The sequence below is a fragment of the Pelophylax lessonae genome, assembly GCF_965119305.1.
Source record: "Pelophylax lessonae genome assembly, chromosome: 3".
In the NCBI taxonomy this organism is placed as follows: Eukaryota; Metazoa; Chordata; class Amphibia; order Anura; family Ranidae; genus Pelophylax; species Pelophylax lessonae.
Genome location: NC_138770.1, coordinates 518,822,034 through 518,843,490, shown reverse-complemented (window position 1 = coordinate 518,843,490; position 21,457 = coordinate 518,822,034). Strand labels below are relative to the sequence as shown.

At 40.1% G+C, this 21,457-nt stretch overlaps 1 protein-coding gene across 1 annotated transcript in view; it reads right to left on the bottom strand.

Moving 5' to 3' along the window:
- Positions 1 to 21,457, bottom strand: part of ADGB (androglobin) — a 488,973-nt gene that overhangs the window by 379,208 nt on the left and 88,308 nt on the right. Inside the window, exons 2-3 of the mRNA XM_082252536.1 lie at positions 8,327 to 8,398; positions 8,028 to 8,231 (exon numbers count right to left, since the gene is read on the bottom strand). Of these exons, the coding sequence (XP_082108662.1) occupies positions 8,028 to 8,231; positions 8,327 to 8,359 (237 nt within the window). The 5' untranslated portion in view covers positions 8,360 to 8,398. The remainder of the gene's footprint in view (positions 1 to 8,027; positions 8,232 to 8,326; positions 8,399 to 21,457) is intronic.

Sequence of the window (21,457 nt, the reverse complement as noted above, 5' to 3'; positions counted from 1 at the left end):
TAAAAGGCGAAGACTCTCGTAGGAGCCCAAAACAGCCGCCTCCAGCACCGTGGCGGAGTCCCCATCGTCCCCTGCAAGCCAGCGTCGCGCCACCACCCCCTGCCCAGCCAGGAAATATTTATAAAGATCAGGTAAAGCCAATCCCCCCTGACCCCAGGGCTCCTGCAACACCTGCAGACCAATTCTAGGAGGAGAGGTACCCCAAATAAAGGAACCTATCAGGCCATGAACGCGGCGGAAGAAAGAACGCGGGACCCACACCGGGGAATTTCTAAGGAAATACAGAAAGACAGGGAGAAGTTTCATTTTCACCAAGTTAATGCGCCCCAGAACCGACAAAGGTAAGTCGCGCCACACCTCCGCCCTGCGTTTAAAGACCTCCAGCAGTGGGTTAAGATTCAGAGTAAGATAATCCGCCACCCTCGCCGACACCCTGACTCCCAGGTAGGTGAACTCCGTCACCCATTTCAATGGTAGCGCCCCATCAGCTGCAGCAATGGCACCAGGATCAATAGGGAGCATAGTGGATTTATCCCAATTTACCCTTAGGCCGGAAAACTTTGCAAAGGTGTCCAGGATATTGAATACTGCCCGCAGGGAAACATTGGGGTCCTTCAAAAATAAAAGCATATCATCCGCATAAAGTGCCAGGCACTCCTTAATGGAGCCCACTTCCAGAGCCCCCACCTCCGGAGATGCACGCAATGCAATAGCCAAGGGTTCAATCATCAGAGAGAACAAAAAGGGTGAAAGAGGGAAGCCCTGCCTAGTCCCCCTACCCACTGCAAAAAAGGGAGACAGGGAGGATCCAATCTTCAACGCCATACGCGGGGAGGAGTACAAGAGGGAAATCCACTTGCAAAATTTAGGACCAAACCCCATGCGCCTCAGCACCACCCCCATGTACCCCCAATCCACCGTGTCGAAGGCCTTGGCAATGTCCAAGGACACCACCACCCTAGTGCCAACCGAGGCATGAGACACCTGCAAATGAGTAAACAGACATCGAAGGTTGGTGTCCGTGGACTTGCCCGGCATAAACCCGGTCTGATCAATGTCCACCAGGGAAGGCAAGACCACCGCCAGCCTAGTAGCCAAGACCTTCGTGAGTATCTTGAGATCCACATTGAGTAAGGCAATGGGGCGGTAGGAGGAACACAGGGTGTGATCCTTCCCCGGCTTGGGCAGGAGAACAACATACGCCTCGAGCATGGAACCCGGCAGGGCCCCCTGATCGAAACACGCAGCATACAATGCCTGGAGCCTGGGAGCCAGGGAGTCTGAGTACTGCCGATACCATTCCACCGGGAACCCATCAGGGCCCGGCGATTTATTGGAGGGAAAGGATGAGATGGCTCTCTCTATTTCCTTCAACGTGATGTCATTGTCCAGCCACGCACTGTCCTCACCCTCCAAGACCGGAACCGGCAAGCCAGATAAAAGGCGCTCCAACTCCTCCAGGTCATATGCAGGCAGGGGGGAATAGGTGTCAGAGTAGTAATCCATAAAGACCCGGGAGATCTCCCCCAGGTCCCTAACCAGTTCCCCTGAACTAGACTTGATGCACGGAACACTTACCGAAGCCCTCTGATCTGCCACCAAAAAGGCCAAAAGCTTACCATTCTTGTCTCCCTTCTCAAAAAGTGACTCCGCTCTATGTTTAAGGCTGGCATGCGCAAAATCAGTATCCAACAAAGCCAAACGCCTCCTGGCCTCCTCCAGGGCCGCATAGGCCGCCGGTCCCGGAGTGGCCGAGTATTCATCTTCCAACCTACGGACCTCCAACAGAACAGCTTCTCTGTCAGCATTAGCCTCCCTATGAGATGCCTTAATCGCAGAGATGTAATGACCCCGCATAACCGCTTTGAAAGCATCCCACAGGACTACCCCTGCCATGGACGAGGCATTATCTTCCCAATATGTAGGCATCTGGGGCTCTACCAGCTGCATCACCTTGTCAGTTTGCAGCCAACCCGGCGAAAGGCCCCATGCACCCCTAGTTCTACCCGCTCCCACCCGCAGAGTCAGCAGCAGTGGGTTGTGATCAGAGAGGCCACCCGCCAAATATGTAGCATCCTGGACCAAAGCAAGACAAGGCCCATTAGCAAAAGCCAGATCTATCCTGGACGCCGTTCTGTGCACCCCAGACCAACAGGAGTAGCCACGTACCCCAGGGTTTTTCCAGCGCCACAGCTCCGTAAGCTGAGCCGCGGAAGACCAGGACACCAGTTCAGGAGACGACAGTCTACCCGGGTTAGAGGAGTCCAGCCCGCCGTCCAGAACAGCATTGAAATCCCCCGCCATAATTAGAGGAAGGTGCATATAAGGGGCCAAGGTCACCAGGAGATCCACCAGAATCTGAGAGTGGAACGGGGGAGGTAAGTAGACACTCACCAGTACCACCTGCCGGTGAAAAATCTCCAGGAGAACAATAACATACCGTCCGCCAGGATCCGTAATTACCTTTTGAATCGAGCAGGGTGCATTTCTACCCAGCAAAATAGACACCCCACGGGCATACGTGGAGTACGTGGCATTGAAGATCCTCTGAATCCAAGGCCTCTTCAAGGCAAGCACCCTGCTCCCATCCAAATGCGTCTCCTGGAGGAGGATAACATGCGGTTGAACAGATTTAATATACCTAAAAATGGCTGTGCGTTTCACCTTGTCATTGAGACCCCGCACATTCCATGACATGATTTTAAGTAGCTCAGCCATAGAACAGCAGAGGGACACATAGCAGGAGGGAGCCGGAGGACCAAGCACAGCACGAGGACCAACCCGATCCCCCAACTCCATCCAGACATTCAGCAATACAGACACATAAGTAAAAAAGAACAGTGACCACGGGATGGAGCCTGGAGCCAAAAACAAAAAAACATCCCTGCTGTGATACCCAAACCTGGAACAAAAAAAATGCAACAGGGTACCCAGCCTAATCCCAAAACCCAGCAAAAATTTTAAAGGCATGGCTGCAACATAAAAACCGCAGCCGGCGTTACTCGTGTCCACCAAAGGCAGCCCCAAAAAAGGGGGGGCCGTTAGATAGTCATTCCTCAAAAAAGGAAAAAAACCTAAAGGGAGGAAAAATAGAGTCAAAACAAAAAAGAAAAAATTGTTAGTTCAACAACGTGTAGCACACAGAGCTCCAATGACCTGTAGACCATTCCACAGCCCCAGGAATAGAAGCATGGATCCAGCCCAGGGCAACCCAGGAAACTTCAGGGCAGGATCAGCAATACAGGAACCATAGATGTCCCCCCATCAGCAATTGAGGAGGCAGACCGTGCGTAGACAGGAGCTGCAAATAGGGAGTACAGTGCAGCAGGGCCCCAAGAGCCCCATATCATCCAAGAGAGTAGGTGCAACAGAGGAAATTAAATGGATTCCAACCAGTCAGCAGCCTCCCCCGCCGAATTGAAGAAAAGGACAGATCCCTTGTAATCCACACGCAAGCGGCTCGGGTACATCATGCCATATTTCAGGCCCTTGGTTCTCAGGAGTTTGCGCACTTCAGTAAAGGATCTGCATTTCTTCTGCGTTTCCACAGAGAAGTCAGGAAATAACATTATCTTGCTGTTCTCAAACTGCAATTCCTCCTGTTTCCTGGCCTCAGAGAGGATACGATCCCTGTCACGGAAGTTCAAAAAGCGGACCAGAAACGGGCGCGGGGGGGGGGCCCCGGGTGGCCGAGGTCCCGTGGGAACCCTATGGGCCCTTTCCACCACATATGTCGGGGGAGGGGGAGGCAATTTGAGTAGATCACAAAAGAACTTCTCAGCAAACAATGTAGAATTAGATCCCTCAGCCTTCTCTGGCAAGCCGACCACCCTGATATTGTTGCGACGCTGTCGGTTCTCAGCATCCTCCATCTTGTCCGCCAAAGCATTCACCTGGGCCTGCATGGCAATGATTTGTGCCGAATGGGAAGCGGTAACATCCTCCACCTCAGACACCCGGCCCTCAGTCTCAGTCAGGCGCCCCCTGATTTTATCCAGATCATGGCGGATTAGGGTACATTCATAGGCCAGGTGGTCAATCCGGAGCATCAGGGCAGTTTTTGAGGCGTCTATAGCAGCCAGTATGGGAGCAGTAATATCCCCCCCTCCATGCGACCCCCCAGTCTGACCAACGGTCCCCGGCAGAGACCCCTCGGTACCTGAGTCCATAGGCTGTGCCAGAGGAGGGTCCCCGGCCCCCGCAGACATCTTTCCCGACTTCAAGAAGGCCTGGGCACCTGTGGCTGCAGAGGAAGAAGATGAGGCCTGGACCTGCAAGATGGCGGCGGCCGCTTTCGCGCCTCGCGGCGGGACCGCTCGTTTAGGCCGCGGGGTCGGTGCTGAAACCCGGGATTTTCTCCCCGGCATCCGTGCCCCACCTGTGCCCGATGCGGAGGAGGGCAAAACCGCCGCGATCCGAGGCACAGGGGCCGTGGATGGAGCCGGATAAGGTCAGGATGGTGGAGAGCTCTGCTAACACACGTCCGGCGCCGTCTACATCCCGGCCACGCCCCCTGACTGAAGATATTTAACAGGAGGTGCAGGAGGTTCCTGCTGAAAAGAAAATTCAAGAAGAACAGGTTTCCAATGTGGAAGAGCAGGAGAAAAATGTCCAAAAAGACAACGAACAGAAGAGAAACTTCATCGTGGTCGAATAGATGCCATGTTCAGTGTTTTATTGGGGCCTCATACGGAGGATTCTTCTGAGCCTGGATGATGAACTTCATCTCTATTTGAAGTAACCAGTAACTGACAGAAGAAGTGGTGATCCTCTTCAGTGGTGGAAAGAAAATGAGGCACGCTACAAAAGGCTTGCTTCTCATGCTAGAAAATACCTTTCTGCTCCTCCTTCCTTGGTACCAAGTGAGCGTGTTTTTAGTGAAGTGGCAGCAATTTATGAAAAAAACAGAAGCCGTTTAACTGGTAAACATGCTAAAATGTTATGCTTTCTGCACTATAATATTGTTCTACTTAACTGGGAGTATTGAAAGTGTAATAGTATGGTACTAGTGTCCACTCCACTTCAATATATTCCACTGTCTAGCTTTATTCTAGCTTTTTTTCTAGCAGTTTTGCACTGACTAGAAAAAAGCTAGACAGTGGAATGTATTGGAGTGAAGTGAACAGGGCCATCTTAACGCACGTGAACCCATGGGCCCCACGTGCGTAAGGGGGCCACTGTGGCTTCCCCCCTTCTGCCCTCTCAGTGACTGTAGAAGCAGCAGCTTAAATCTTCGCTTTCCTCAAATCCCCCCAGTACAAATACCCAACCCACCCCTGAAAAATATGACTCCTAGCACAAATACTGTACCCCTCAAATTTCCCCTCCAAGTACACATCCTTTCCCCCACTCATAATCCCCCCTCCCAGCAGAAATCCCCCCCAAATCCCCCCCCCCCCCAGCACAAATACCCTCCAATCATCCTCACTAGCAGAATCCCCCCCCCCATAAAAATGTCCCCTCCTAGCGCAAATACTCTCTACCATATCACTTCTTCTATTTCAGGGGCTACCGGTCCATAATACGCTATGAAGTAAAGTGTTGTTCCTGCTCACAGGAGTGGCAGAAGATCCTTCTAATGAACACAAGGTAATCTATGGCCATGCATTCAATAAACTTCCTCTAATGAAGAAGTATCGATCTGTTGCATAGATAACAGGTTCACATGTAGGCTGGTATATTTCTCTGGCAGCATGATGAAAAATCTGTAACATACAATGGCTATTAACCACTATGGGCAGTCCAGTGCCCCTCTACAAATCAAGTTATTGCAAGAAGTGTCTCATTTAATTGTAATGAATTGCCCCTGATAATGCTTCAACATGGCATCAAAAGTACATGGACAAACATCCAACAAAGGAACAAATCCATAGGGGTCTCTCACCCATCTATAATCAATCCCAGCAGCAATGTCCTGGAAGGGGGTATGATTCCAAAATAGGAGTTTTCCATTACCATATGCTGCAATAGTACAGCTCAGTGCTCCCCAGCAGTGGTATCAACCTTAACCCAGCATTTACCACCTGACTGGTTTACCACATGGTTTTGAAAGCTAATCCTGGATGCCTAAGAGGTGTCTTGGGTTTGAAGAGGTCCAGAGGACAGGTCTTTAATTTTGGCATTTATAGTCCAAGATAAACCAAACAGGGTGAGGGGAGGGGGCATAGTAGCTGCAGGACTGTTAAAGCATATCTAAAGCCAAAACATTTAGCTTTCTATAGAGTGTTACAACTCCTGTTAATTCGTTTTTTTTTTTTATTTAGAAATTGCGGTGAGCAAGTACAAAATCAAGTGTGCAAAATGTATAAAGCTGTTGCAGTTAGAATGGAAATGAGTTTAAAAAAGAGTTCCTTTTTCAGCAGAAACAATAACATGCATCCCCACAATGGGGATCGTTCCTTCTGCTCCAATCCTCACCGCTGTTAGGTTTTTAATGTGGGCTGTGCCCCTGCTGAGGGAAATCACCCTCTCTATTTGTCCTGGTGACTAGTGATGGGGACATTGGGGTTGACTAACTAAAGGCAAATAAACTGTTGACTTTGCAAGGTAAATTGCTCTTTCCCCAGAACTTAGTAAAGCTCTGCTGAATTCTTCCATTATCCAATATGCTGTTTTATTCCTTGCACGTAATTGGGTAATTTTTTCAAAGTGAAATTTCATCACATTCGCTAAGCTCTGGGGGAAATTTCCTTGCAAAGTACAACCTCTCTTGCAAAATGGATAGTCTAGTTTTCTTTAGTAAATCAGCCCTATTGTGTCCAGAATTAAGAAAAGTCAACTTTCTGATTTGCACATAAGCACACACAAAAATGTAATTTAAATTTATTGCTATGATTTATTTATGTAAAAAGCCTAGACCTCCTTTGTGAAAGCTTAATTATACAGGCGCTGCTGCAAGTAATCATGTTAAAGAGTACAGCTTTACTGGTGTAATCTGCTCAAGGTTGTTAGGATTGAAGAAACCTTTAATTAACCACTTACTGACTGCCCACCATGTTTTTACTGCGGCAGTGTGGTTCTATTGCGCGAATCGACGTACCTGTACATTGTTTCGTCCAGTAGCCACTAGATGGCACGATCGCACTGCAAGAGACGCGATTGTGCCACAATTGGCTAGCGGGGATGTCAATCAATGGGTCCTGCAGACCCGATCATTCCCGGGAGAGGTAGAACGGCGATCTGCCTATGTAAACAAGGCAGATTGCTGTTCTGTCAGGGAACACGGATCTCTGTGTTCATTCAGTGAGTCCAACCCCACACAGTTAGAAAGCACCCCCATAGGGACAAACCTAACCCCTTGATCGCCCCTGATGTTAAGCCCTTCCCTGCCAGTGTCATTATTGCAGTGACAGTGCATTTTATTTAGCACTGGTCAATGTAATAATGCCAATGGTCCCCAAAAAAGTGTCCAAAGTATCAGTTAGGTGTCTGATTTGTCCGCTGCAATGTCCCAGTCCTGCTAAAAATCGCTGATCGCCGCCATTACTAGTAAAACAAATAAAATGTATAAAAATGCTATAAAAATGTTGCATCATTTGTAGACGCGATAACTTTTGCACAAACCAATCAATATATGCTTATTGGGATTTTTTTTTACCAAAAATATGTAGCAGAAGACACATTGGCCTAAATTGATGGAAAATTTTGATTGTATACATTTTTATATTGGCTGTGTTTATAGCAGAAAATAAAAAATATTGTTGTTTTCTTCAAAATTGTCGCAATTTTTTTGTTTATAGCTTTTTGTTTAAAGAACAAAAAATAAAAACGGCAGAGGTGATCAAATACCACCAAAAGAAAGCTCTATTTGTGGGAAAAAAAGAACATCAATTTTTTTGGGTACTTAATCGCACGACTGCGCAATTGTCAGTTTAAATAAAGCAATGCTGTATTGCAAAAAATGGCCTGGTCGTTAGGGGGGTAAAACCTTCCGGGGCTGAAGTGGCTAATATTAAGCTAGTTATAATAATTATTAATAACATTTTCGGTTCATATTACTAAACTTATGAAAAAAAAAAACTGCTTACCATCCAGTACAGTTTCACAATGTATTTCCCATAGCTGTTGTAGAGTGGCATATGCCCTTTTACTGCTTTGCAAAGGGCATAAATGTGTTCCCATGGTTTCCATGCCAATGTTGGTGGTTCTGCTAACGCAACTTTATTATCTGTCAGATTTTCATTATATATTCTCCAGACAGCATTGACCTCACTAATTATCCATCTCATAAGCTGTCAAGAGAAGGAGGAGAACATAAATAAGAAAAAAAAGGGGGAAAAAAAAAAAAGGTTGTAAAAATATGTTTTCTTTAAAAACCATGACATACTTCACTCTCCATTAAATGTTCATTTGCTGACATTAAATCACAGGAGGCTTCATCCTTCACAACTAATGGAGTCTAAAAGAAAAATGGAAGAGACAGGGAATGATCTTCTGGTCATAAGGGTTAGTTTGCTATATCATACATACATTTTATCATTTGGAGCCAAAGTAGAAGGGGATGCATTACCATATAATTCTTTCTCAATTAACAGATGTGGGAAAAAAAGAAAAGTAACTTTTTTTTTTTTTTATATGACAGTGCAACAACGACAATGTAGTATGCTGACCAATAGCAACCAACCAGATTTTACCTTTCACCCAGTCAGAATAGTAAAAGTAAGGAAGTATAAATAATGGCTAGCTCCAATTTATTACTGCATTGTGCATACTGCTGCTTTAATAAAGCAAAACTCCAAAGCCAAAACCTCTTTTTAGGTTTCAGTAGCACAGGAAAAATAAGAACTGCTGAACTCTCAATACTTTCTGTGTCCCCAAAGAGGATATTTCTCTTCTGTTCCTGTTCTGACACAAATCATCTGGACAGGATGCAAGGAGCAATCTGCCTCATGGGGACACAGACAGCAATAAAATCCTTACAGTAGTTCTACACCTTCTTTACTTTACTAGAAAATGTATTTCTATTGCAGCCTGGCCCTTGGGCGCAAAAGATTTAAACGCTTTAAAAAAGCACTACCGTACAGCAGGTGGTGGCTTGGAGAGGGATTTACACTGTACAAACAATTTTTTGTGCTCTGGGTAGATGCTTCATGCCTTTCCCCAAAATTGTGCTGAAGGAGGGAGAGACAAAAAAGATAAGTGCACTAAAAACTGATAGCTCTGCAATCTACTTGGGTATAATAAAGAAATCAAATGTATCCAATTACTGTGTCATACATTATCCAAGTTATATTAATAAATAAGAGACCACAAACATTTTAATTTTTCCCAAAAATTCTAATGAAATTGCACTGTGTAGTCAACTTAAAGTGAAACCAATTTTTTTCCCATGAACTGCAATGCAGCAGATAGTGCTCCAGCTGCTTTTACTTACCTGTGTTGATTTACTAAAACTAAAAAGTGAACAATCTGGTGCAGCTGTGTATTGTAGTCAATCAGCTTATAACTTCAGCTTGTTCAATTAAAGTGTTACCAAACCCACAACAGTAAAAATCAGTGTGTATATGCAGTAAAGCATGCTTGGTATACCCACTGTGCAACCTAAGGAGTTAATTCTCTGCATTGTGTAAAAAGGCTGTTTGATCCTGTTCCTCCCCTTCTTCCACTGTCCCCAAACCATCTTCTGATAGAACAGAGCCTTGGAGGCAAGCTGCACATGCTCAGTTTGCTGTGTATTGCTAGAGAGTATTTTTTTTCTTGGTAGAGTGCATGTGATCAGCACAGGGCCAATCAGCACTGTCTAGACAGAGGGTCAGGTCTAGCAGCCTCATAGGACAATCAGGGGAGTATGAAAACTCAACCTACAAGCTTTAACCAGACACAGACTAACTTCTGATGAGAAAAGGTATTTGGCATTTATATTTACTAAAACTTTTGCATTTGCATGCCATGTGTACTGTGGGAAACCAGATATAGTGAATCCAGGGTCCTTGGTTTAGCAACATTTTAGAACTGAAAGCGTATTGGTTTCTATGCAGAGCTGCACCAGATGTTGCGCTCTCCAGTTTTAAAAAAATCAACCCCACCTCGTCTTCACTCCTACACTGTTCCATTTACTTGTGGAAAAGAGAGGAAACTTGAAATTGCAACTTGTATCTAACATGATGCTCAAGACTCTGCACCCATATGATAGAGCTTGGTAAAGAGAAAACATTAAAAAAAACACATACACTCCAATACCCACAATTTTTAGGATATCAACTTGAGAAAATAATGCATGGACTTTATGGTCAACTCAAGGATCATAATATGTGTATAAAATGTACAACTTTTATTAAACGCTGTAAATAAACCAATTAAAACATTTGCATAGTGATATCATTTTACATAGTTGTGGAAGGAAGAACTCTGTATAATACAGGAAAAGCCCAAGGGTTCAACCATCCTTTTAGTAATGCTCTACCTGTTTTGCGGTGGTCCGCTTCCTCAGGAACAAGTGAAGGTCAATAGCCACTCCTGATCTAGATTCATCTAGATGAAAGATGTGTGTGTGTATGTATATATATATATATATATATATATATATATAGTCAGGTCCATAAATATTGGGACATTGACACAATTCTAATCTATACACCACCACAATGGATTTGAAATGAAACAAACAAGATGTGCTTTAACTGCATACTTTCAGCTTTAATTTGAGGGTATTTACATCCAAATCAGGTGACCGGTGTAGGAATTACAACAGTTTGTATATGGGCCTCCCACTTTTTAAGGGACCAAAAGTAATGGGACAATTGGCTGCTCAGCTGTTCCATGGCCAGGTGTGTGTTATTCCCTCATTATCCCATTTACAAGGTGCAGATAAAAGGTCCAGAGTTCATTTCATTACCTTCTTGGGACACACTTTTTGCTGACATCATCTTTACATATAGTATAAAAGACAACTATATCTACAGATCAAGCAGAGATGAGAAAAGAGCATCCTACAGTCTGAAGACATGTAACTTCCCTATTCTTTTGATGCGTGTAACCATTCTATTTTTTTTCTGTTTCCTATGTTTTGCTTTACTTTAAGAAAATATACAACTTTACTGAAGTATTGTGACAGCTGAGAAGTCTTTTTCGAACATTGTGGTAAAGAATGCAGACCCGGATGAAGTATATTACTCTTTGACTCAAGTTAACGATATTGCTACCAGGGGTGAGTTTTTTTGTCTTTGTTTCTTGCCTCTTGACAGCCTGCAGTCCAGCAAGGAGAAGAAAAAAAAAACAAAACAAAAGACCCATCTTATAAAACTAGAAAATTAATACCCGCGCTGTGACGTTAAATGAAGTGAAGATAAATATATAAATAAATTGATAATATGTCCTGAAGCTGCTGCTCACTAGGTATAATACCAGTAAAAGTTAGAAATTCATAAAAGGCAGCGCTAACAGGTAAAAAACAACAATCTGTGTATACAATACTAGAAAAGTGCACGATGTGTTCCAGATAAATACAAATTCATCCAAAATAAAGTGCATATGTGGAGTACAATTTAAATGTCCATAAAACAATCAAACATATATTGGTGCAAAAAATTGATGAATAAAGTGCAGTCCAAATAGATGGTTCCCCCAGAGGAACTAAAGTGCTGAAGGGTGCTTAAATAATCCAAAAAAAGGTGCCCAAGTGCTCTCAAGAAGAAGGCCCCCTATGGGGATGCACTCACCAAATGGAGAGAAAAAGCACGCATTACGCTCACACTGTATGGACAGATGGATGGATCCTGCACAACCTCTTTAAGATGCCTTTTGCTTCCTCCTTTCCACTTACTCAGGTCCATATGTTATAAAGGAGAGAAGGAGCCATAATAGTGAAGCCCGTAGGTGTTTTATTAAAAGTGATTAAACAAAATGCTACTCACAAGCGTAAGGTTTTTAGAGCATGGGTTACATCTACAACAGTGTCATCCACTTCTGCATACGCTGCCGGCGTGTGTTCCACGGTGGTTAACAGGAAATGACGTTGTGCAATTCTCCGCTGCCCGGAAGTGCGTCGGCGCGTTTCGCCCGCCTTAATGGGCGTTATCAAAGGGCATTTTGTTTAATCACTTTTAATAAAACACCTACGGGCTTCACTATTATGACTCCTTCTCTTCTTTATAACATATGGACCTGAGTAAGTGGAAAGGAGGAAGCAAAAGGCATCTTAAAGAGGTTGTGCAGGATCCATCCATCTGTCCATACAGTTTGAGCGTAATGCGTCCTTTTTCTCTCCATTTGGTGAGTGCATCCCCATAGGGGGCCTTCTTCTTGAGAGCACTTGGGCACCTTTTTTTGGATTATTTAAGCACCCTTCAGCACTTTAGTTCCTCGGGGGGAACCATCTATTTGGACTGCACTTTATTCATCAATTTCTTGCACCAATATATGTTTGATTGTTTTATGGACATTTAAATTGTACTCCACATATGCACTTTATTTTGGATGAATTTGTATTTATCTGGAACACATAGTGCACTTTTCTAGTATTGTATACACAGATTGTTGTTTTTTACCTGTTAGCGCTGCCTTTTATGAATTTTTAAAAGACCCAGCTTGTACGAGGTTGTTTGACATTACCATTTGGATGGTATTGTTCAAGTATTTTTATAGTCTCTGCCAGAGGAAGCTGGTAGCCAGGACACGTGAGACGCTCTCACAGGATATCAGGTTAGAGGCCCGAGGATAGTGCTATAAACGGGACTAAGACTTCATATTATTTTTTAAAGCTCACCATTGCAGGTAACCTGGCAGATGTTCCCTTTGGATGAGGCAAGTTTGGAAGTTGGATTCTGAATTTTGAAGACGGAAGTCCAAGGACAAAAGAAAGAACAAAAGGCAAAAGAAAAAAGACACTACTCATCTCTTGTTTTTCTTTATGTTCACACTGGACTGTCATTTTTAACATGGGTGAGTGTGTTTGTTCATATAAGCAGATATAATGGAATTGTTAATATCTCAAGCTCAGAAGTACAAACATGTCCCTGTACTATCAGGAGTTGATACATTCCATATATGGAATACAGGCATGCAGCGGTTTATGGAACAATGTCAGAGTGTAGATAAGTTCTTTAAAGGAAAAACAACTAAGTTTATTGCTGCATGTAAATTATTGTTATCTTTTTATGAATATTTGAGCCCTGAAAATGAAAAGAAAATATGTGTCCTTACATGTGGTCATTCCAAACACATACAAGGGGCAGAACAAAGCTTAAAGCAGAATCCATTGACTGTGATTGTGAAAAGAACTGTATGCAAATTAGATAAATGGAAAATAACTTGGTGTTTAGTGTTTAAGGTTGCATGAAACAATAAGTTAATGATTTAGCAATTTTAAAAAAGATTCCAAACTTGGATTTGGTTATTAAATTAAAGGTAGTAGAGTTTCCAAATTTACTTGAGGCTACCCAGCAAATGTTGAAACGTAAATGCTTTGCACAACCTGAAGTTTCTAAAAGCCAACTGTTTAAAGTCTTTGCAATAAAGCATTTCTGGTAAAAGAACTCTGGTTGTGGGAGGAGTCTCTCAATGAATTGGCCAATCACAGTTCATGGGCCGGCCCCAGTCTGTGAATTTCACAAGAAAATCAGTCTCCAAACCATTTCTTTGTTTTTGCTATAATCAGGAAAGTCATATTAAAATGCAGCGTACATTTTTTTTTTGCAGATGTACAATCGAAATTTGTCAAAAACGATAAACTTGATAAACGAGAAAGTTACCAACAGTATAGTAGAAAAAAAAGTGTGACAGCTACGACTGACAGTAATATATTATCTTCTGCACTCTCTGAAAAGAATGTCACATTTAAGGCATACACTATCAGTCCTTACAGAGTTGCAAAGATCCAGTTACACAAACTAGCTAGCTATCCCATGACAGTTTTCATTTCTTCTGTGGCTCAGAGAATGACAGATTTTTGTGCCAACCCCTCGAGATACATGGAAAAGAGTCCATGGACAAAAAGAAAAAAAAAACTATTTAAAAGGTACTACTACCTAATAATGTAATTGTTTTAAGAAGATTTTGAGGCCTTGTCAACTTTTCATGTCATTGAGATTTTTGCAGACAAAGCATCTGTCTGAGTAAATCTGAATGAATTATGGAGGCTTACTGAGGATATAGGGCACATATTTAATAGTAGGAGAGGCCTTGTATACAATAGGTTGAAGATCTAAAGAAAGCCCTTATGAATTCAATATTTCTGATTAATGTAGATCTCCCTCAACCATTTTACATTCAATTGTATGTGGATGATTAGACAATATGATCAGTAAAATTGTGTTAGGAGTGTGCATTGGACAATGCTATAAGTCAGACACATTGTGGGTTTTGCACCGCTTATTTTGCTAACAACTTAGGTTACACTAAATGGTGTTTAATACAAAGAAAGGCAATGGGTGTTATTTCACCAAGTTTGGCTAGTGATTATTGGATTTTGAGGAGAAGGGCTTGTCAGTTGAGATGAGAGGTAAATGTTTCTTGACTCAAATGACACAGTGTGGGAGACAGAGCCACAGTTGTGTAATTGAACATTAAAGAGTCACTCCTTCACCTTTTAGTGGACATTTGTGAGGAATACAATTCCTGTGCCTATATAGATGGATCCAGATATTGGCACAATGGAGCTTATGTGATGGGATTTGCTGTTTGGATTCTAGATCAGCAACTTTTGTTACAATATAAGCTTCCTGGTTATAGGTCTGCACAAAGAGCTGAACCTGGGGCTGCCTTGTGTTTGTTTTGCAGTCAGAAGACAGAGCACTGAATATTTTTAGTGACAGTGCAAATGTGGTTCATTCACTTACATTGTACCTTTCTATATGGTACATGAGAGGCATGGTTGGTTCTAAAAAAAAAAATCTATTTCAAGTTTATTTCAGAAATAGAACCTTATAGGAAAGATCAAAATAAATCAGTGGTCCTTTTGCAAAATGAAAGCAATTGTGAGTGTAGTAGTCAAAAGAATATAAGAATCTAATAAGAATACTTTTTTTTACAAGATTTAATTTGGTCACTGAATATAGAGGGGGACCCTGAATTTTTATCTTAGTTAGAATTAGTGCAGACTGATAGTGGAGATAAAATAGTGTATATTGTAAAAATATTGAAGTTCAATTGGTTACTTATATTTCAACGATGTAGCTGAGTGTGGAGGTAATTGGCGCTGTCAAAATGGATTTGCACATTAAATGAATATATGAGGGGAGAGATATAGAATATGTATATATGTAGTATGCCAGTATATAGCAATATGTAATATAAGATACAATGCCCAATAAATACAATAAATATATAAAAATATAAATAAACCAATAAATTAATAAATAAGTGACTCAAATATTTCACAAATATGATGCATACGTATTCAATACTAAATATTAATATAATATTAAATAAATATTAAATTGGTGTAGATAAGTGAAAGTGAGCATGTGCATACAAATGGGTCTTATAGATGAATAGACCATATACGAGGTGACTGATAAATAGTTAAAAAATTGCATAAAGACTCATTAAATACTCAAAATTAATCAATAAAAGTGCTCAAAAAATGTTTTGATAGTGAATAGGTGAGCAAGTGAATAGGTAAAATTAAATATGGGCAATATACTCTAAATTTTCATTACATACAAGTGAAAAATAATCAAATGTAAAAGGACATCCAATCAAAAGTCCATAGAAAAGTAAAAAGTCCAAGGAGGGTGGAAAAAAGTGGGTCGCGAGGTGATCCGAGGAAATAGGGGTGAGGAAATCAGTGCTTCATTTTTGTTCGAAGAATGGGTAAACAACGCAGAATGGACTATAAGCCTAGAATGGTCCATATTGATCAATTAAAATTACTTAAGAAAAACATATACATTTTTTTTATAAGAATTTGATACTTGTTTTCATTTTCTCTCCTAGATATGTCTATCGTTTCTACAAAATTATTTTCTCTGTATTTTTTTAATTCTACTATGAACATGAGACAAGTACAACTAAACCTCTATTTGTCACTATTTTTTTGTTTTTGCTTTTGTCATTACTTCCTTTCTAATTGTTTTATCAAAGACTATCATTTTTTGGATGGACTTCATCATTTGCCTCATATGGACTTGTTTCATAAGAGACATTCTGATTGTTCGATCATTATGAGAGGGGAGTTGGGATGCTATTCTCATATATGATTTTTTTTTTATGAATTGTTTGACATAGGAGAATATGAGTGTTTAGAGCTTGAAAATATTTTACAAATTGTGTTGCTTATTCAGATAGAAGGGATTATACAGTTATGGAATATTATGTGTAAAATTTGCTGTATTAATCTTGATGGTAGCGACAAGATAGAAGGAAGTGACTCCGTGTTGACATTTAAATTTGATACTTTCTCCTATACGACCTTTGTTAGTCTAGTAGATCTTTGGAACATTTATATCACAGCTAATAATAATGATACAAGTTTAGTTTACAATTATAGTTGTTACCTCTAGGTTTCTTAATTATTTTTCAAGAACACGTATTAATATAGACTTTTAAACATAGAAATAATTTTATTTTACTAATTTTGTTAGAACACACACAACTTGGGAAAGTTGGATGGATACTGTGGGTTGCTATAACAAGGATGTACAAAAATTGTACATTTGAAGCATTATTACCAATTAGAGGATAGATTTATCTTATTTTAAAAAGAATAGATTTAGGATTTTTACATGACTTATGGATATATACTTCTATTGAGGAAGATGCTAATTATATCTAGATGAAAAAAGGTATAGTTAAAGTACATACAGGCTTGTGTGGAAGAGAAGGATCTGATTTAATGTTTTCAAACAGTTACTGTTGAACTAAATAACAGGGAATGTTAAAAAAAAGTTGTTTGCCGGTCATAGATAGATAGATAGAATATATAAAAATGAATATGGCAATTTAAAAATGGAGAGTTATGATTACTTATCGTATTTAGTGTGAAAGATAATGTATAAAGGCTTATATTGTATGAATCCTTTACGAATCATTTCGTTATAGAAATTTCCTGGGATGGAAGAGATTTTATTTATTAATTAATAATTTATATTACAGAGTAATATAATTTGACATATCAAATATATAATTTACCTCTTCCTTTCATTGAAGTAGGAAAATAGTTATATGATATGGTCAAAGATGTAAGAGTTTTACAAAAAGGTTAAACAAATTTAAAAAATTGAAGGAAGAAAATCTTTGATGATATTACATCATTTGGATGGAAAACGAAATAAAAGGAATAAATAATATAATGACTAATAGTCTCTTGATGAATGAAATAGTTACATTTTTTTACAGGAAAATCTCCAGGTTTTGGAGAAATGCTTATGTACATTATCTGACATATCCAATTGTATTATTGTTTATTGTATTGTTTGTTATCATTTGTATTGTAAAAAAATAAATAAAGATGATCAGAGACATTTCTTATTTAACATAAATGCACTTTATTAGTTGATTATAGTGCAATGAGGGGCAGAATTGTTAGAGATTTAGAGTTTAATATTATTTTAAATGATAAAAGTCTCTGAAATACATATGAATGTTCTAGAGAAATATGTTAGTTTTGAAGGTGACTTCAATATGTCTTTGTGCAGGACAGTGAAGCCATTTTGCTATGTATGTACATTTATTTTTGAATGAGTTATATGTCTTACTATACTGAAGACTCAAACCATATATTCAAGAGTGGGTGTTACTTTTATATTTAGAATTACTACCTTCTTGGGGCACACTTTTTTCTGACATCATCTTTACATATAGTATAAAAGACAACTATATCTACAAATCAAGCAGAGATGAGAAAAGAACATTCTACACTCTGAAGACAAGTAACATCTCTGTCTCCTTTTGACGTGTAAAAACCTTTCTGTTTTGTTCTGTTACATATGTTTTGCTTTATTTTTAGAAAATAAACAACTTTCCTGAAGTATCGTGACAGCTCAGAAGACTATTTCGAGCACTATACAATTTTGACAGTGTAGCTAGCTTAATCTATATCATTGTCATACATTTATTTAGTATTGCTATGTGTCTATCTACTATTATTATTTCTATATATTTGTATATACTGTATATTTTTTCCCATTAGCATGTTAACATATGTGTGGCCTCTCTCTGGATATTGCTATATAGGTTGTTCAGCTGTACATCCAAGTTACATCTAATATTGTGAATATCCCAGTACTACTACCCAATAGGTTAGACGAGTTAAGCCGTTGGGTGTGCCATTATATTTTGGATATTTATTTTTGGCCTTTATATAGTATCTCACGAAAGTGAGTACACCCCTCACATTTTTGTAAATATTTTATTATATCTTTTCATGTGACAACACTTAAGAAATGACACTTTGTTACAATGTAAAGTAGTGAGTGTACAGCTTGTATAACAGTGTGAATTTCCTGTCCCCTCAAATTGACTCAACACACATCCATTCATTTCTAAACCGCTGGCAACAAAAGTGAGTACACTCCTACGTGAAAATGTCCAAATTGGGCCCAATTAGCCATTTTCCCTCCCCGGTGTCATGTGACTCGTTAGTGTTACAAGGTCTCAGGTGTGAATGAGGAGCAGGTGTGTTAAATTTGGTGTTATCGCTCTCGCTCTCTTATACTGATCACTGGAAGTTCAACATGGCACCTCATGGCAAAGAACTCTCTGAGGATCTGAAAAAAGAATTGTTGCCCTACATAAAGATGGCCTAGGCTATAAGAAGATTTCCAAGACCCTGAAACTGTGCTGCAGCACAGTGGCCAAGACCATACAGTGGTTTAACAGGACAGGTTCCACTCAGAACAGGCCTCACCATGGTCGACCAAAGAAGTTGAGTGCACATGCTCAACGTCATATCCAGACGTGGTCCTTTGGAAGTATATGTATGAGTGCTGCGAGCATTGCTGCTGAGGTTGAAGGGGTGAGGGGTTCAGCCTGTCAGTGCTCAGATCATACACCGCACACTGCATCAAATTGGTCTGCTTGGCTGTAGTCCCAGAAGGAAGCCTCTTTTAATGACAATGCACATGAAATCCTGAAAACAGTTTGCTGAAGACAAGCAGACTAAGAAACCATGTCCTGTGGTCTGATGAGACTAAGATAAACCTATTTGGTTCAGGTGGTGTTAAGCGTGTGTGGTGGCAACCAGGTGAGGAGTTCAAAGACACACACTTGCCTACAGTCAAGCATGGTGGTGGGAGTGTCATGGTCTGGTGGTGCATGAGTGCTGCCAGCAGTGGGGAGCTACAGTTCATTGAGGGAACCGTGAATGCCAAAATGTTCTGTCACATACTAAAGCAGAGTATGATCCCCTCCCTTCGGAGACTGGGCCACAGGGCAGTATTCCAACATGATAATGACCCCCAAACACACCTCCAAGATGACCACTGCCTTTGCTAAAGAAGCTGAGGGTAAATTTGATGGACTGGCCATGCATGTCTCCGGACCTAAACCCTATTGAACATTTTTGGGACATTCTCAAACGGAAGGTGGAGGAGCGCAAGGTCTAACATCCACCAGCTCTGTGATGTCATCATGGAGGAGTGGAAGAGGACTCCAGTGGCAACCTGAGAAGCTCTGGTCAACTCCCTGCCTGAGAGGGTTAAGGCACTGGTGAAAAATAATGGTGGCCACACAAAATATTGACACTTTGGGCCCAATTTGGACAATTTTACTTAGGGGTGTACTCACTTTTGTTGCCAGTAGTTTATACATTAATAGCTGTTTGTTGAGTTATTTTGAGGGGCAGCAAATTTACACTGTATACAAGCTGTACACTCACTACTTTACATTGTAGCAAAGTGTGATTTCTTCAGTGTTGCCACATGAAAAGATATAATAAAACATTTACAAAAATGTGAGACACTGTATATACATCTTTCATCTTATGTATGGACTGTCCCTTCTGCACTGTGCTCCTCCGCTCCCACCCAGGGAAGCTTTTGCAGGTCGAGATACCATTTATGCAATGGAGATTTGTTTGTTCAATTTTATTGAGTATGGTACTACATTGTGTCATTATTATCATTTTTGATATGTATGATATTTGGATTTCATATCTTTTCATATTTGTATCTAGATAAAGAGTAAGATGTACTTGTTTCCAAGAAAGCAGATCGCCACAAAACATGTAGAGCATTAGTATAAGGATGGCGGAACCCTCTGAGTGATTATCATTTTGGATATTCACCATAAAGTTTTTCCTGTATTATACAGAGAGGGAGTTCTTCCTTCAACAAGTATGTAAAGTGTTATCAATATGCCATTGTTTTAATTGGCTTTATATGCAGTGTGTAATAAATGTTGTACATTTTTTATAAATATTGTGATCCTTGGGATGCCTATAAAGTCCATATATCCATTTCTCTAGTTGATATTCTAGTCAATAGGATGCAGCACCTGTACCTATTTTTATGATATTGGAACTCCATGGTGCCACCAAGTAGGGATCCACTCCTAAGCTTTTCAAATCCCAGAATTATTAGATATGTATTATCCCTCCCAACAATTGAATTGAGTGTTAGGAGACCAAAATAAATGTACCTATGTGTAGGCTGCTGCTTGGGCAAGGAACAGGTCTGAACAATACTTGTTATCTCTTCATATCATATTCCAGTTTTATGAAATCAGATTCTGCTTAGACAACTGGGAGAGGGTACTAGGAGGCAGTAATATATGCTAAGGAAAAAGAACCAAACTCAAACTCTAAAAACTCTATGCATACTGTAACATTTTTTTAACATTTAATGCCAGGAGACCTAAACTAACATATGTTAAAACTTACATTACTTTAAAAAAATAAAAATTAAAACTACAGTATACAGTATACAGTATATCACAAACGTAAAAATGTAACAACTAATTTCAGCAAAATTCATCCTTGCATTATGCTTTTAAAATAAACTAGGCAATGAATATGCAGATATTATTTACTCCTATTTAAATGAAGCATGAGTCTAAAGATTTCCCAATAAAAGTATATAGAGATATATATATATTTACATATTTGAAAAGTACATTTGAGACTTTAAACAAGTTATATCACAGCAATGGAGGCATGGGGTAAAGTACCTCCTAACCCCTTTTCACCCAGATATTTTCCTAAAAAAAGGTTTTCCTTTAAAAAAAAAAAGTTCTCCAAATATCCTTATTCCCTAAAAATAATGTATTATTTTATATTAGGCTAGGTACATCTCCTTGGTAACAAGTGAAACTAGACTTTAATCTTTTTAATCTCAAACATTGTGACAAAGAACATTTTATGAAACTAATTAAATCTAATTATTTGTGATTTTCCCTTTAGGTCGATTAACTATGTAATCATATAGCTCCCAAAAGTGTGAATTAATTTCTCATTTTACAATTATGATTACATATGCTGAAAAAAAAATACAATTTGCACATCTAAATTGCATAACCTAGAAAAAATCATTGGTCCAACAGCCAGAATTAGCCTTTTTTTGTACACCTATTATGTATGAAAGGG